General features: G+C 40.6%; 1 protein-coding gene across 6 annotated transcripts in view; it reads right to left on the bottom strand.

Annotated features, from left to right (window-relative positions):
* The window catches only part of ITSN1 (intersectin 1), a 246702-nt gene that overhangs the window by 152084 nt on the left and 75695 nt on the right, over nucleotides 1-18923 (bottom strand). For all 6 annotated transcript variants that reach the window (XM_037990809.2, XM_037990807.2, XM_073009637.1 and 3 more), the window contains 2 exons: nucleotides 17579-17642; nucleotides 5372-5529 (listed from right to left, as the gene is read on the bottom strand). In XM_037990809.2, the coding sequence (XP_037846737.1) occupies nucleotides 5372-5529; nucleotides 17579-17642 (222 nt within the window). The remainder of the gene's footprint in view (nucleotides 1-5371; nucleotides 5530-17578; nucleotides 17643-18923) is intronic.

The raw sequence follows: 18923 nt of genomic DNA on the forward strand, positions 1-18923 counted from the left end.
CTAATCACCACTGTTCTGCCATATTCTTACTGGATCTCTCAAAAGCAGCTCAAACAATGGAGCCCTCCCTCCTTCTTGAAATACTTTTTCTTGGTAGCAGGACACCAATCTTCTGCCATTTCACTTTTGTCACTCTTGGTTTCTGGCTTCTTCTCTTTTGCCTGGCCTTTAAATGTCACATCACACCAAGGCTTGGGTCTACACCTTCTGCTCCTTATAGCTAAGCTTGCCCCTAAGACATGCTCTCCATATCCAAACTGCCCCAGAGCTGATCGATCCTTCCTCTGAGGTCCAGTCAAATGTCATCATCCCTGTCTCCTTAACATCTCCTTAACATCAGAAATCTACTAGGACTCTCAAAATCACCAAAACTCTTAATTTCTCCTTTAAAACCATTCCTCTTCCTGATATTCCCAACTCAGTATACAGTTATGCCATCCATCTAGTTATTCATATGAAAAGCCTTAATTCTCCTTTTTCATTTCTTATTTCCAATCTACTGACAAGTCCTTTTTACTTTTTCTCCAAAATACAGGCTATAATGAATCTAATCTGTCCTCCACATTGATTATCACCACCAGATATAAATCATCATTGCCTCTTACGTGTGGCAAAAGCCTCCTAACTGATCTCCAGGATTCCACTCTTGTCCCCTACATTCCAGTCTTCAGATAACACAGGTAAGTCTATCAACCGCGTCACTCTTCCGCTTAAACAATCTGTTGCTTGCTTGCTTTTCCTTATGGTCTCCCCATGCTTCAGGGGGAGACTACAACGTCCCTCGCACACCTTCCAAACCCCAAGCTAGTTTTTGCCTCAGGACCTTTGCCACTGCAGTTCCTTTAGCCTGGAAGGCTTCTCCCCTAGGTCTTGACATGGCTCTCATCATCTACATCAGTTCCAAAAGTCATCTGCTCAAAGAACTCTTCCCTGGCCATCTTGTTCTACTGATTTCTCTCTCTCTGTCTCTCCTATTACCCTGTTTTAATGAACTGATTGCACTTATTCTCACCTAAAAGTATTCACTTCCTTGCTCCCCACAATTTGAAAATTAGATCCACAGCGGTAGGAGCCATGAGGTCTTGCTGGCCAGCATGTTCCCAGCAACTAGGACACAGAGTAGGGGCGTACAGAACACTGGTTTAATCCAGTAAAACCATGTATTCTGCCAAAACAAAAACCAAGCAAAAGAAAAATAGACTCCTCCTATATAAGTTGGGTCCAGAACAAAAGAACTATGCTGAGTGCACACTGGTGAAAGAAGGTACCAAGTCCACCCACAGAATTTCCTAGAATTGAAAATTCTATTTTCTGGGTGTTCTAAGGCAAGTCACAGCATCACTGCACCCCATTTTTCTCTCTTCTCTGTAGGGGAGTTGAACAAAATCATTGTTCAGACCCCAGTCTGAGCCTTAATTCTACAGTGTGTGAACAACTACAACAAAAAATATCTGAGGCTGGGTGCCATGGCTTATCTTGTAATCTCAGTATTTTGGGAAGCCAAGATGGGAGGATTACTTGAGATTAGGAGTTTGAGACCAGCCTGGGCAACAGAGCAAGACTCTATCTACAAAAACTTTTTAAAAATTACTTCAGTGTGATGGTGCATGCCTGTTTTCCCAGCTACACAGGAGGCTGAAGCAGGAGGAACATTTGAGCCTAGGAGTTGGGGGCTGCAGTGAGCTATGATCGTGCCACTGTACTCTAGTCTGGGCAACAGAGTGAGACCCTGTCTCAAAACAAAAAACCCATGCAGACAAGGAACCATGGAAGAGTGACACACCATGTCACCCAGTTAGTTTGGTGATAATGAAGGCAAAGAGAAGGTAATTTTAAAAAACCTAAAGCCAGCCGGGCGGTAAAGCCAGGACTCTGGGAGGCCGAGGCGGGTGGATCACAAGGGTCAGGAGTTCAAGACCAGCCTGGGCAAGATGGTGAAACCCTGGCTCTACTAAAAATACAAAAATTAGCCAGGTGTGATGGTGGGCGCCTGTAATCCCAGCTACTCGGGAGGCTGAGGCAGGAGAATTGCTTGAACCTGGGAGGCGGAGGTTGCAGTGAGCTAAGATTAAAAAAAAAAAAAAGAAAGAAACCTAAAGCCTTTAGATAAAGGGAGTTTTGGACAGGTTCTACCTCCTTTGTTAGAAATATGGCCTTAAGCAAAATGTTCAATTTCTGAGAATCTCACTTCCCTCATTTATGTAACAGGGCTAATACATTATGCATACTTTTTAGGGTTATCATTGTGATCAAATAATATAAGTGAAGGCACATACTATATATAAGGGCAAGGAAATGCAGAGTCAGATTTTTGTTTTGTTTTTTGAGATAGGGTCTGGCTCTATTACCCAGGCTGGAGTGCAGTGGTATAATCTCGGCTCACTGCAACCTCCACCTCCTGGGCTCAAGCCATCCTCTCGCCTCAGCCTCCCAAGCAGTTAGGACTACAGGCGCACACCACCATACCCAGATAATTTTTGTATTTTTTGTAGAGATGGGGTTTTGCCATGTTGCCCAGGTTGGTCTCAAACTCCTGAGCTCAAGCAATCTGCCCACCTCGGCCTCCTGAAGTGCTGAGATTACAGGTATGAGCCACTACACCTGACCAATAATTTTAAATATTAATTAGAAAGCAGGCTAGGTGCAGTGCCTCACACCTGTAATCCCAACACTTTGGGAGGCTGAGGGGGTGGAGTTCAAGACCAGCATGACTAACATGGTGAAATCCTCTCTCTACTAAAAATACAAAAATTAGCTGGGTGTTATGGCTCGTGCCTGTAATCCCAGCTAATCAGGAGGCTGAGACAGGAGAACTGCTTGAACCTGGGAGGCAGAGGTTGCAGTGAGCTGAGATCATACCACTGCACTCCAGCCTGGGCGACTGTGTGAGAGTCTGTCTCAAAAAAAGAAAGGAGAGGGGAGGGGAGGAGAGGGGAGGGAAGGGCAAGGGCAAGAAAAGAAAGAAAACAATGACAATAGTAATAAATTATTTTATTCTCAAGTGGCTGAACGAACTATATATATATATACACACACACACACACATATATATATATTTATTTATATTACCCTAGATTGAGCTGAGAGGTGGAACTAGAAAATACTTAAGTAAACTTGGGCAAACTTGATCAAAATCATGTAGTAGTAACTTCTCCTATGTCCTGACATCTTTCATGGATTAGCCTCATCAAAATCATTTACCGAGAACATCGATGTGATGAGAACGAGGTGAGGAAAGGCAGGGAGAAGTCTGGGGGGAAGAGTGATGGGCTGCCTGGCAGAGTATCAGGTCAGAAATCCTGGCAGGTTCCCTTCCTAACAGCAGCAGGTTACTTAACGACTGTAAAACTTTCTCAGCAGTAAGGTCACAACCTCCTGAAACTGAATCAGCAATAGCTCCACAACTGAAATTCTGATGGCAGAATGGAATAAGAGAAAACAAATTAAATGGTACAGGAAAATTACTGACCCCCAAGTTTGAGTGAAAAAGAAGAAATGGGGTGCCTCTCGTCATCTGACCTTTTCTACACTATGAGATTTCTTCTTGTAGCACTGGAAGAAAGCCAACAGAAAACCAAATACTATTGTTTTGTTTTGGACAGGGTATCACTTTGTCACCCAGGCTGGGGTGCAGTAGTGTGATCTTGGCTCACCTCTTGTGCTCAAGTGATCCTCCTGCCTCGGCTTCCCAAGTGGCTGGGACGATAGGCACCCACCACTGTGCCTGGTTAATTGTTAAATTTTCAGTAGCGACGAGGCCTTGTTATGTTGCCAGGCTGGTCTCAAACACCTGGGATCAAGCAATCCTCCTGCTTTGGCCTCCCAAAGTGTTAGGATTACAGGCATGAGCCACTGTGTTTGACCCCAAACACCCTTTAACTATTTTAACACCTGGGTCCTGACCAAAGATTGGCTACAGAGACCTTCAGGGATTCACAGCGAGTTCCACTTAAATTAGCTGGCTAACTAAAGGCTAAACATTGGGAGCACACACTGAACAAGACAAACAACGGCCCCAGTCATGTGGAGGCTGCTGCAGTGTTCACTTCTGCTCTTCCTCGCCTTTGCTCACACAAAGGCAAAAGAAAGATTTTTCTTTCTTTTTTTGGACCACTATCCTATTTGCCTAAAAATCTTCCCAAAACCTTTCCCCTTACAAAAACCACCCTTGTGGCTAAAACTTACTAAAAGAAAGGCAATACATTGTTTTTAATAGGAAATCTAATAAGTAAAACCAGAGTATTTCTGTATCTTAGCTTATCGTGAATTGTATCAGAGACATCCTGAATTACTGCTGACTGCCCCCTCCCAAATCTATTTCACTTTATCACCTATCATCAGCTATTTAAGGATGAAGAGATGAAAAGAAACTCTAGCCACAATTTTCATGTTTTGTTTTAAACTGTTAAACAATCTCCCCATGAATCAGATGTTAGATTTGATTACTGTGATCTTCAAAACAACCTAAATAATTAAATCTAGAACAAGAACAGAAATCAGAACTACTGATCTCAGTCAACTAATTAACCAATTAACTTATAAGAAAAATACCTGCTTGAAAGATTATTTTTTATGGAATCATGTTTGTTTGTTTTGAGATGGAGTCTCGCTCTGTCGCCCAGGCTGGAATACAGTGGCGCAGTCTTGGCTCACTGCAGCCTCCGCCTCCCAGGTTCTCCTGCCTCAGCCTCCCGAGTAGCTGGGATTACAGGTATGCACCACCACACCTGGCTAATTTTTTAATATTTTTCGGTAAGATAGGGTTTTGCCATGTTGACCAGGCTGGTCTCGAACTCCTGACCTCAGGTGATCCACCTGCCTCAGCCTCCCAAAGTGCTGGGATTACAGGCGTAAGCCACCACGCCTGGCTGGAATTAGGTTTTTAATCAGGATAACAATGTTTATTTTTCTCTATCTCATTTTGTTCTAAGAAAGAATTTAATGTGGCCAAGTGACTCAATACTGTGATTCAAAAAATGTATTTCTAGATGCCATAATCCAAAGGAATTGTTTATGCACAAGGAGAAACAGACATTATGGAAACCGAAAACCAAAAGGAAGAAGGATCAATGGAAGAACAACAACAACAAAAAAACCCAGAAGTCGCAGCAGCAGACTGTAAGTTTGTTCCTTTTCCCCGACTGACAGCCTGCATCTCTGCTTTCATTTTGATTACTGTACATCCTAGGGTTAAAACGTGAACATCCTCCTTCTTCTCCCCAGCACTATCTTCCTGCAGGGGGCCATCATTTTTCAGACAGAATTACCTCCTAGAATTTCATAATGTTATAAACTGAGAGGGAAAAAAAGGAAAACATTTATTTTTAAAATATACAAGAAAACATAGAAACCAATTCATTTTCAGACTTACCAAATGCTGGTGCGCTAGAAATAGCTGGTTGCTGTTTCATGACAGGGGGAAGTGCAGAGGGTAGTTGATATCCTTGTAGCTTCAGTTTGATAAGTTTCATAGCTATGGAAAACTCCACTTGATCCATTCTTCCATCATTATTCATGTCAGCTAGTGCCCTGCAAACCAACAGCATGGCCTGAGAACAACTGTGACCATAAAAGAACCTTTCCAAAACCACCACTCTCACCAACACGAAAACAAAATAATTAGCACTCTTACCCCTAGAGAGAACAACAGAAACCATAACTGCTTACCAAGCTATGGGGAATAGCCTGTAAATACTCGCTGCGTTTTATACAAACATAAAATATCTGTCACTCTGCCACTTTAGCAGATAATTTTCAGCCTCAGTGTGAGGATATGTACTTTAGACATCAAAAGGGTTTCTTTCTGAAGTGATGAAAACATTCTAAAATTAGCTAACAGTGACTGTTGCACAACTCTGAATAAAACCAATGAATTAGACACTTTAAATGAGTAAATTTTATTATGTGAATTATTTCACAATAAAGCTATAAGAAAAGAAAAAGATTTAGAAACAGAGAATGTTAATATTGCTAGAGATACTCAGACTGCATTCTTTGTAGAGAGCTCTACAAACTTCAATGTGGGAACATGACACAGTACGCTATGCTACCTACTTATGCTATGCTAGGGTTACTCAACTATAATGCTATGAAACCTCTAAAGCTCTTGAAACTAACTTTTCTTTAGAATTGTGCCCCTTATCACTCAGCAATTTTGTAACTCAGCTTACAAAATGTGTTTGCTATCTGAAAATGGCACTCAAATATACATGGTCCAATGCAGCTTACAATGAGCTTTAATGTAAAGTACTTTCTCAAAGAAGAGTAAGTAAAAGGAATCGCTTCTCGGCCTTTTGGCTAAGATCAAGTAGGCAAAAGTTTGTCCTGGTAACTGGAAACTACATTATATCATCAAAACTGTGCATATTCATGACTTAAGCTCTTCTGCATAAAAAAGTTTTATTCAGATTTTATTTATTTTAATCCAGATATTAAAAGCATGAGGATTTTTTTAAACCAATGTTACAAAAAAAGTATTTGAAAGGTCTAAATAAGACAGTTCAATTAAAATACCACGATAAGCAATCATTTAGACTGAGCCATATCCGGACACTGTTCACAAAAGAAAATTAAGTTACACAGAAAATAATTCTGCATAGCTGGAATTAACTCAAAGAAAGAAAACATGTAACACAATAAAAAGCATGGCATAAGACAAAGATAAAAAAATCTCTAAAAGTGATCAAAATTGTAAAAGTCGGCACATTTTTAGAAAATAAAGATCATAACGCAGGAAATGAAGTTCTGTGGCTGCAGAAACCTTCTTTTTGCCTCAGATAGGAGTTCCCCATTCTCCTGTAGTCATGGGCCCCTCAGCAATGAACTCAGAATCTGAACTCTTCTCACTACTTGTGAATTTAAGCATCATTTTTCTGTATTTTGTGGCCATTTGGATTTGCACTTCTATGAACTGCTTATTCAAATCCTTTGCCAAATTTTCTGTATATTGCATGTCTTTTTGTTGTTAGTTTATAAGAGCTTGTAGTGTATCACAAATTATCTGCTGACCGCTGAAAGATTTTTAAAAATTCATTATCTGTTGATTTATGTATATTTATGGCATAGAAATTCTAAATTTTCATATATAAAATATTTCTTTTATCATATGATTAGAAGGCTTTTAGTCCTTGATTTTCTAACATTGTATTATTTTATTTCATTTCAATCCTTAAACCAGTAATTGTGTGTGGGGGTGGAGTAGTTATTCCAGGGTCCAGTCATATTTCTTCTACATGGATTCCTAGCTTTCCCACTAGTATTTATTAATTAATCCCTCTTCTTCTCACTAAACTAATATACATTTTTATCATGTATCAAATGTTCATATGAAGTGAGAACTATTTCTGGACTATCTGTTCTGACTGAACAGTTTCCAGGTCGATATTACAATGATTTGATCACACTGGCTCTCTAGCATATTGTGATCCGGGAAGGTCTGGGAAGGTTTTTCTTTTTCCCTTGGTTATTCATGGATGTCTATTTTCCTATGAACATTTAGATCATTTTACCTATTATACAAACAACCCTACTGGGATCCAAAAACTGCCTTAGAAGGGGATTTTTGGAGAACTGATTAAACTGCAATTGCTTTTGCACCAATAGTTTACCCAACCAAAGAAAAGAGAATCTTTCCAGTTGTTCAAATATACTAATATTTCCTTTAATAAAATTGTATCACTTTTTTCATATAATATGTTTTTCTTGCTAAATGTATTCTGAAGAATTTTATCATTTTTGCCCGATTTTAGATGAAACATTCCCCCCATTTCCATTTTTTAGGTGCTTATTTCAAGCATAGAAACATTTTTTATTTTAAAAAATTATTTAGGTTGTATTCAGCTATCCTACCAGACTCCTACAAGTCTTATTAATGTTTTAAAACTAAAATCTCTTGGGTGTACTAAGTATACAATCACATAACTAGAAAAAAATGAGCATTATCTTTCTTTTCCAATATTTAGGCTAATCTTTTTTATTGGTTTTACTGCCTCTAAGACATTACTGAATGCGTTCTTGCTCAGTTCTGAGTTTAAATGAAACAGTAGATTTACTAGAGCTAACAGTTAATAGAGTTCATTGTTTAGAGTGACAGTTGGTAGTGATTTCTGGAAAATAATGTAAACTAAAAACAAAATTTTGAGCCCCCCACCATCTGAACAGACCCCTCATCTCAGCCAAGGGCATTCCAAAGTTAACCTGAAAAACTAGTTCAAGCTATGACAGGAAGAGGAAGTCGGACATGCCTCATTATACCCTCCTCCCTTTTGGATTTCAGGCCCAGATGACCAGCATTAGCATCAACACAGGCCTTAAGACTGATAAAGGAAGCTCTTAAAGTCTGATAAGAAATACTTACCATCTATTTTCTCTGAAGTCTACTACCCAGAGGCTTCACCTGCATGACAAAACTTTGTTCTCCAAAACCACTTATGATAACCCACACATTCCTTTCTGTTGATTCCAGCTCTTTAGATAATAACTCTTTCAATGAAATGCCAATTAAAAAATCTTGAATCCACCTATGACCTGGAAGCCTCTGCTTCCAGTTGTCCCATTGTTCCAGACTGAAATAATGTACATTTTACATATATTGATTGATGACTTATGTCTCCCTAAAATGTATAAAACCACATTATATACCAACCACCTCGGGCAAATGGTCTCAGGATCTCCTGAGGGCTGTGTCACAGGCCATTGGTCACCATATTTGGCTCGGAATAAACCTTTTCAAATATTTTACAGAGTTTGACTCTTTTCATGGATAGTAGTCTCACATATTTAAGTAGTTTCCTTTCTACTTATTAGAAATGGTTACTGTATTTTTCATCAGGTGTCTGATCTGTAATTACTGATTCAATCACAAGTTTTCTTCTTCCTTTTATCTGCTGAAATAATGACTAATGTTGATAGAATTTTTCGACTGACTCTAAACCAATCTTGCACCTCTGGCATAAAGTTGGTCATGGTGTATTCTTTTCACACATTGTGAAATTCTAATTGCTAAGATTTTGATTTTTTTTGCATCTATGTTCATAATTGAAACTGGTTTCTAGTTGCTTTATTTTTGTACTACCTTTCAGGTTTTATAAAGGAAATTAAGTAAATGAAATGGTGAACTTCCTTCTTTTGCTAAGTAGTTTTTAAAAATACACGCAATTGTTTAAAATGGTTTGGCAGGGAAGAGTTTCCATTAATCAAAATCAACATCAACATGCATACTAAAACCAATCAATCAGTCAGGCAGGTGCCCATTTCCTATTCCCCACACCACTGCCCAATATGATCTATGGTGAGAAACAGGAATATCCAATGTGGGACGATGAGTAGGTTAGGGGAGAAGATTTTAGGTAATGGCTTAATTAGACTCTAAAGGCATCCTACAGAAGTGTTTCCATGGGTGAGGAGAAGAAATTTAATCATGAGGTTTTAGGGACTTGACTTTAAACCACACACCATAATCTCAACATTTGGTTGAAAATGTCGTGATACTCAAAAAATGCTTTTCTCAATAAACATAACTGTGGGGAATCCCTGGTAATGAAAACTCTAAGAAATTTATGGAAATATGGTAGTTACAGCTGGGCGCGGTGGATCATGCCTGTAATCCCAGCACTTTGGGAGACCGAGGCAGGTGGATCCCCTGAGGTCAGGAGTTCGAGACCAGTCTGATCAACAAGGTGAAACCCTGTCTCTACTAAAAACACAAAAATTGGCTGGGCATGCAGGTGCCTGTAGTCCCAGCTACGTGGGAGGCTGAGGCAGGAAAGTTGCTTGAACCTGGAAGACAGAGGTTGCAGTGACCTAAGATCGCACCTCCAGCCTGGGTGACAGAGTGAGACTCCATCTCAAAAAAAAAAAAAAAAAAAAAAAAAAAAAAAAGAAAAGAACAAAGAGTATTTATAGCAGGTTATCTTAATGTAAGGAGGAAGGGAAGTAATTTAAATATGAATACATACACATTATATACATTATGTACCTGCTTTTTCCAACAAAAATAAACAAATGAAGGGTAACAGGAAACTAATACAATGGGTGGGAACAGGGTACAGGGATAGAAGAGGGAGTGACATTGTCTGAGCACACCTTTTGGTTGAGTTTTGGCTTTTAGAACCTTTTTAATCTGTTATGTATTTAAATAATAAATGAAGTCCACAAAGATGAGGAGTGATATCTAAATTAAATTAAAATGAAAATAAACCTAATCATATTATAAATAAGTAACATATCCACCTACGAGGTGGAAAAAAAAGCCTAGTCCAAGTAACTTCACATGGCACTTTATATGTCCTCTATTTAAAAACAAAAGGAACTACAAAGTAATCTTGAACTCTACTGTGAAAGGAAAAGAAACACTCAGGACTCCAATTCACTATGCAAAAGATAGAAAAGCAAGCTGAAAGCTGAGTCATGCAAGAAGTTGTCATTCCTTTTGTTCCTAAGCAGAGAGCTACAAATAAAAGGTCAAATATCTCTACAGGTGGCTACTTTATGTTCCATTTTATCTTATGTAAAGTGACGACTTATTGAGCACTTTATTGATTTACTATTACCTAATTGACTATTCCCCTGCCTGCTCCTTCTCTCTGGCAACATATGGATTACCATACCCTCCCTCTTTGCCCTCCAGCCTACCTGTTCCCTTTAAATACTGAAGCCATAAAAATCATCGTTGGAGAAAGGTACAGACTGTTTCTGTGATTCTGTGCTTATTTCCTGCCGGCATGTCCTTAACTTTGGCAAAATAAACTCCTAAACTGATTGAGATCTTGTCTCAGATACTTTTTGGTTTACACTACTTACTAGGTTCGTTGTTTTCGTTTGCTTGTTTGAGACAGGGTCTCACTCTGTCGCCCTGGCTGGAGTACAGTGGCATGATCATAGCTCAATGCAGGCTTGAATCCTCAGCTCAAGTGATCCTCCCACCCCATCCTCTGAGTAGCTGAGACTATAGGCATGCGCCACCACACATGGATAATTTTTTTTTTTTAAGTAGAGATGGGGTCTCACTATGTTGCCCAGGCAGGTCTCAAACTCCTGGGCTCAAGCGATCCTCCCGCCTCAGCCTCCCAAATGCTGGGATTACAGGTATGAGCCACAGCATCAGGCCTAAATTTGTTGTTTGCAGTGGAGGTGAATGTAACAACTCTGAAACTACTGTGTGTGTGTTACAGGATGAAGGGATGAGGCCAGGCTCCTCTTGCCCCACCTCATTCCCTGCAGTGTTGGCATCTATAGATTCCTTTAAGAGCCTAGCTCATCCACAAAGGCTGGCCTCAGGCTGCTCATCTCTCACCTGCGGCCCCCTGGGCTGGAAGTGAGACCCAGCAGCAGCGCAAACTAAACCAGCTTCGTCAAACATTCATTCTCATTCATTCAAAAACCAATTATTGGGGGGAGGGGGGTGGGCATCTATCTGGAAATTGGGGTTACATTTATGAAAAAGACACAGTTCCTGCCACCACAGAGCTTATAATTTAGTGCAAGTAGAACTAATGAGAACAAACCAGATTACTCTACGTGGTGATAAGTGCTACCAAGGTAAAGGGAAGAGATGGGCAGAGGGGACCACTTCAGACTAGTTGGTCATGGAATGCCACTTTGGGGAGGTGACATATGAACTGAAACCTGAAAGGCAATGAACCTGTGATGTGAGGAACTACAGCAACTGAATTATAGGAAGAGGAAACACTAAGTACAATGACCCCGAGGCAAGGAGAAGCCTGGCCCATTTAAAGAACAGGAAGAAGTCTGGGCAGGATGGCTCAAGCCCGTAATCCCAGCACTTTGGGAGACTGAGGTGGGTGGATCACGAGGTCACGAGATCCAGACCATCCTGTCCAACATGGTGAAACCCCGCTACTGAAAATACAAAAATTAGCTGGGCATGGTAGTGCGCATCTGTAGTCCCAGCAACTCGGGAGGCTGAGGCAGGAGAATTGCTTCAACCTGGGAGGCAGAGGTTGCAGTAAGCCGAGATCGCACCACTGCACTCCTCAAAAGATTATTCCTGGTGGACGCGGTGGCTCATGCCTATAATCCCAGCACTATGGGAGGCTGAGGCGGGTAGATCATCTGAGGTCAGGAGCTCAAGCCCAGCCTGGCCAACGTAGTGAAACCCCGTCTCTACTAAAAATACAAAAATTAGCCGGGCGTGATAGTGTGCACCTGTAATCCCAGTTACTCAAGGTGCTGATGCAGAAGAATCACTTGGACCCGGGAGACAGAGGTTGCAGTGAGCCCAGATTGCGCCACTGCCCAGCCTGGGCTACAGAGTGAGACTTTGTCTCCAAAAAAAAAAAAAAAAAAAAAAAAAAAGATTATTCCAGCTGCTGTTTGGAGACTAGAATCTAAAGGGGCAAGTGTGAAAGAGAGAATCCAGTCCACATGCTTGAACAGTGGGCCCAGGTGAGATGACAGGTTAGGATGGCAGCAGTAGGAAAGAAGTGGCCAGACTGGGGATAAAGTTGGTAAATGCAGTAATGTTGATGGATTGGGTGTGCAGGGCGAAGAAAAGAGAAAATCAAGTGTGGTGCCCAGGTGTTGGTTTGGACAGCCAGGTAACTAAGATGTCATCTTAGTTCAATGCCATGAACTACTGAGATGGCAAAGGCTCAGGAACGAGGGATGGAGGAGAGGGGATCAAGAGTCCAGGATGCCTTATTCTTTTTTCTTTTTTTTTGTATTGAGTTTAGCAAATTGATCTTGTTGGGGTTGAAGGCCCTTCTGACACATACTCAGGAGTGTCTTAAGTACAAACTATTAATATATGGCTGTTTGCTCTGACCCACCCATTCTGAACCAGATCATAAAGTTGATCTAACCCTTGCCTTCATGTGTGTGGTTCCCTTCTTTCCTCTCAGGGCCCATTTCCAGGTAGTGCTCCCTCGCTCCCTCTTTTCTCTCCATTTCTGCTGGCCCTCCGTCTCAGATTCCAGAGCCCTCATTCAGCCTCTTTACCACTGTCTCTTTTTCCTTCCTGTACCTTCTGGCTCTTGTCTATTCCCACTGCTTTATTCTCCTCCCCTCCACATCACAGCAAGGTTGGAAAAATTCTAAGCACTTCAATTGCCAAAAGGATATCTGCCAACCTCCTTCCAGCTCCTTATTAATAAGACAATTTCTAGGAAGATGTATCATCTTTGGCCACAGTTATAATTTGGCATTACACACAACTGACTTGACTCCATCCTCTGAGAATTAAGGTTTTCTTATATTCTTAATTGGAAATCAGCTAGGAGAGACAAGGAGTCCCCAAAGCATTAACAGATTACAGTTTAAAAGTTCACAAATTAGTTAACTGGAATATATTTTCTACACAGAAATAAAACATAATAAAGGTTTCTAACATATACTGTCCATCAGTTCATATCACTCAAATATTTGCAACAAATTCCAGAACAAAGTAAGTAAAGCTCAGAGAGAAACCAGACAGTTTCCAATTCTCAATCCAAACTTCTCTTCTTTGCTGAATGCGGTGGCTAATGCCTATAATCCCAGCACTTTGGGAGGCTGAGGCGGGCAGACTGCTTTAGTCTAGGAGTTCAAGACCAGCCTGGGCAACATGGCAAAACCCCATCTCCACATAAAATACAAAAATTAGCCAGGCCTGGTGGTGCATGCCTGTAGTCTCAGCTACTCAGGAGGCGGCGGTGGGAGGACTGTTTGAGCCCAGAAGGTTGAGGTTGCAGTGAGCTATGATCATGCCACTGCACTCCAGTCTGGGTGACAGAGTAAGACCCTGTCTCAAAAACAAACAAAAAAGCAAAAAATTATCTTCTTCCCCAGATGACTGACACAAGGACTGCCTAAAACTTCAGAGTCAAACCCATTACTCTCTCTACTAAAAGGAGTAAGGACTTACCCTGGGACCCTACCAGAAAAATCACAGAAGAACATAAGAATAGTATGGGGTTTGGGAGGGCCGCTTCTTTAGATCAGCTATTATTAGTTGCAATTTTAAAAACCTAGGTTTGGCCGGCTGTGGTGGGTCACGCCTGTAATTCCAGCACTTTGGGAGGCCAAGGCAAGCAGATCACTTCAGGCCAGGGGGTTGAGACCAGGCTAGCTAACATGGTGAAACCCTGTCTCTACTAAAAATACAAAAATTAGGCGGGCATGGTGGTGGGCACCTATAATCCCAGCTACTTGGGAGGCTGAGGCAGGAGAATCACTTGAACCTGGGCGGCAGAGGTTGCAGTGAGCTAAGTTCATGCCATTGCACTACAGCCTGGGCGACAGAGCAAGACCCCGTCTCAAAATATAAACACGAAAAAACAAATAAAAAAAAAACCCTAGGCTTTAAAAGATCAAGTACTGCCCAGGGTTACTATGTGAGTAAGTATCAGTCAGCTTAGTTGAAAGACAGATTTTGCTAAACTCATACTTTGCACTGCATTATTCCATCATCTGGGCAGGATATCAGTGGTTCATGAAATTTCCAATGACTTTTCAAAGGTACTTCTTTTGGAAAAAAGAGAGTTACAGACATTTTTTGATAGTAAACTATGCCATCACAAACTTATTTAGCAAAACGTAAAAAAAAAATTAAAGATTAATTGATTCAATCTAAGATTGCCAAATTACCATCTTTAATTAATAAAAATGGTCACTATAAAAACTTGACTTTGGGCCACTCAGGTAAAAATACTTTAGAAAGTTAAGACAACTGTTTTTATTTTTTAGAGACAAGGTCTTGCTCTGTCACCCAGGCTAGAAGGCACAATCATAGCTGACTGCAGCCTCGAACTCCAGGGCTCAAGCAACCCTCCTGCTTCAGCTTCCCTAGCACCTAAGACTACAGGCATGCACAATGCCCAGCTAATTAAAAAAAAAAAATTTTTTTGGCTGGGCACAGTGGCTCACGCCTGTAATTCCGGCACTTTGGGAGGTCGAGGCGGGCAGATCACAAGGTCAGGAGTTCAAGACCAGCATGACCAACATGGTGAAATCCCGTCTCTACTAAAAATACCAAAATTAGCCACGCGTGGTGGTGCAGACCTGTAATCCCAGCTACTCAGGAGGCTGAGGCAGGAGAACCGCTTGAAGCTGGGAGGCGGAGATTGCAGTGAGCCAAGATCGTGCCATTGCAATCTAGCCTGGACAACAAGAGCAAAACTCCATCTCCAAAAAAAAAAAAAAATTTTTTTAAATTTTTTTAATTTTTTTTTTTTTTTTTTTTTTGAGACAGAGTCTGGCTCTGTCACCCAGGCTGAAGTGCAGTAGCCGGATCTCAGCTCACTGCAAGCTCCGCCTCCCGGGTTTACGCCACTGTCCTGCCTCAGCCTCCCGAGTAGCTGGGACTACAGGCGCCCGCCACCTCACCCGGCTAGATTTTTGTATTTTTTAGTAGAGACGGGGTTTCACCATGTTAGCCAGGATGGTCTCGATCTCCTGACCTCGTGATCCGCCCGTCTCGGCCTCCCTAATTTTTTTTAAAGATAAGGGCTCGTTATGTTGCCCAGGTTGGTCTCAAACTCCTGGGCTCAAGCAATGCTCCCACCTTGGCCTCCCAAAGCATTGGGATTACAGAAGTGGGCCACCACACCCAGCCAAATGTCACTTTTTTCAATTAAGACAGTTGTCTCTGCCAGGCATGGTGGCCACACCTATAATACCAGCACTTTGGGAGGCAAAGGCAGAAAGATGGCCTGAGTCCAGGAGTTCGAGACCAACATGGACAACATAGCAAGATGCCATCTCTACAAAAAACAGAAGAAAAAAAATGATATTCATTAGAGTGTATTTTGTTTTACTCCATCACACTTATCATCATGTGACAACTTTTGTGTTGTTATTGTCTTCCTCCACTAGACTGTAGTTTCAATAAAAGAATGGATTCTGTCTATTTTGTTCATTGCTATATTCCAAGCACCTATTAACAGTCCCTGTCCCATAGTAGATATCTGATGAATAATTTTTCAGTGTTGAAAGAATAAATGAACTTTCAAAAACTGGGAATAGAACATAAAAGCATAATCCAGTGGAGGAAGTTAAGTCTGGGGAAGAAGGTTCCAGTGAGAGGTCCTGATGGTGTGAGACATGATCATGTATGAGGTGCGAAGCAAAAGAAGCTTGTTACGTTCACACAGGTGCCACAGGTCTTGTGTTTAAACTGTCACATTTAACTGACAGAACAGCACTTCTGTGCTCACTTGTGCATGACTTCTTTCTTGCAGGCTGTTTCTTCATCCGAGCCTTTTACTTTACTTAAACTGTAATTCCAAAACCGCTTGGTTATCTGATTTTTCAGCTCTAATAGATCAGAAGTTAGAATCAGAATGGCTTCAGAGGAGCAAGCACACTAGTTTAGAGACAGTCTGGCGGCCAATATGCTGACAACCAGGAAAAAGAAAATAAAGCGGACACCCAAAAAAAGCACACGGATCTGGTATCATTTCGTTTCAATTCAAATATATCCAAATACACACACACACACACACACACACACACACACACATATATATATATATATATACCGTGAAAGTTTTGCTATTTCAGGACGAGTAACTGATTTTCATAATGATGACATTTCATCAAGAAAAGCTTAGACTGTGCTCGGTAGACTGTGCTTAAAAGAAACACAAAGCTCTATCAACTTTTTAAATTTCTATAAGATTATAAATGTAAAAGTTTGGTCATTTAAGAGGACGAAGAAATCAGCTAGAAAATTTAGTTATGTAGAATATCCAGTCCCTGGAGATGATAGCTTTTTGGGTTTTATTTTGAGGGTCTATTATGTGACAGGAGCCACAATAAGTCCTTGCTTTTTCTGGAATCTTCTCAACAACTCTCATAAAACTATAAGCATTCCTATTTTCTAGATTAGAAAACTGAGGTAAAAGAGGGTAACTGTATCTCCAAATCAGACATACTGAACATGGTACATCTGGGATTCAAACTCAGGTGTAGACTACAAATCACATGCTCTTTCTTCACAGCGAGCTGCCTTCACATCACTAACTAACTCAGGGAAGTGAAGTATTCAGCACCCTTGGTGAAAAAATGAGACATCTTAGAGGACAACAGAATTCAGCATTGCTCTCCAAAGCCATGAGCCTAGAATCCAAACCTGTATTTGCCACCCTTTTTATTATACTCTCTGTATTTCCTGTGGCTTAAAAGATTGAATGCCTATTTGTGATAGTCGAAGAATTCAATATTATCTATTTATTATGGATTCACCATGCACTAACTCTAATATTTTCTTTACCTTTTATTCTTCAGTCAATGAAAGATAAAAAATCGTTCCATTATAAAGCAAGAAATGTGGGACATTCAAATAAATATGGGTGATATGGATGAAGCCAAAACTAACTGGTGAAGGAACACCAAAATTTAGATGTCTCCATGGAAATTCAACTTTTTGACAGTGTTGTCATTCAAATATCACCACTTTTTTTGTTTTGTTTTAGTTCCATATGAGAAAGACCCTTTTCAGACATCATTCTCTGGTAAGAAGTAACAAGATATTTCAGGCTAGAAATACATGTTCTCCTTTTAAAACATAAGAAATCATATTAACATATAGAACTAAATGATATTTTATTTTGCCTTATGCTTATGTAAAATTCCAACTTACCATATCTGTGCTAAAACAGGTTGAGGTAACCCAGATTGAAAAAAAAAGTTTCTAGCTTGATCACCTGTAAATTAAACGGAAAAAGTTTCAGGGAAAAAAAAAAAAAATCCAACAGCTAACAGAAATCCTCTAACAGCAAAATTACGAAATTTAAAAAGAGGCTGGTAATACTATAAACACCGAGTTGAGTGCATTATAAAAGTCCAAGGATAAGCCCAAAGGCAACAGTAAAACAATCCATCAGCACTGACTTTAGGATTAAAAAAAAATCATCTCAATAAAGGCCTACCATTTCCCGGCATAGATTTCCCACTTTAATTAATCTGCTATTAACTAAGGATGAATAGCTACCCACTGTGCAAAAGCACATTTATAGGAATCCTTAGGAAACTGATGACCCATACTTTCACTTTATAAAAAAAGTTATTTGCCATTCCCAATACCTATACTCCAAATTCTGGGTACTTCTGATATATTTACGGAGAATAAACAACAATGATTAAGAACCACACCTGAGGTCAGGAGTTCAAGACCAGCTTGGCCAACATGGTGAAGCCCCATCTCTACCAAAAATACAAAAAATAAGCTAGGCGTGGTAGTGGGTGCCTGTAATCCCAACTACTTGGGAGGTTGAGGCAGGAGAATTGTTTGAAACTGGGAGGCAGAGGTTGCAGTGAGCCAAGATCACGCCATTGTACTCCAGCCTGGGCAACAAGAGCGAAACTCTGTCTCAAAAAAAAAATAGCAGGGCGTGGTAGCAGAACAATTCCCCAGGAAATAAAGATTCCATTTTTTCTAAAGTGAATTCCTGAAAAATAATCAAACAGGAAAATTAGTTTGTTTATTTTTTGAGATGGAGTCTCGCTCTGTCACCCAGGCTGGAGTGCAGTGGCGTGATCTCGGCTCACTGCAACCTCTGCCTCTTGTGTTCAAGCAATTCTCCTGCTTCAGCCTCCCAAGTGGCTGGGATTACAGGCGCTCACCACCACACCCAGCTGATTTTTTATTTTTAGTAGAGATGGGGTTTCACCATGTTGACCAGGCTGGTTTGGAACTCCTGACCTCAAGAGATCTGCCCGCCTCAGCCTCCCAAAGTGCTGGGATTACAGGTGTGAAACACTGGTCCTTTGATCTTAACAAATTCCCATAAATTATATGCACAAACAAGTGGTTTGACATGCACTAAAAATTGCAAACAAGGTATGATTCCATTACGTGTAAAAAAAGTATAAAAGGACAGGCACAAGGTTAAGGCAAAATAGGTAAATGTCTCTCCTTGGTCACATTTGCCCATCTCGGCTTTGCATAATAGAGTTTCCACAGACATCTGCACTACTGATAAGTA

The sequence above is a fragment of the Chlorocebus sabaeus genome, chromosome 2 (genome assembly GCF_047675955.1).
Source record: "Chlorocebus sabaeus isolate Y175 chromosome 2, mChlSab1.0.hap1, whole genome shotgun sequence".
Classification (NCBI taxonomy): Eukaryota; Metazoa; Chordata; class Mammalia; order Primates; family Cercopithecidae; genus Chlorocebus; species Chlorocebus sabaeus.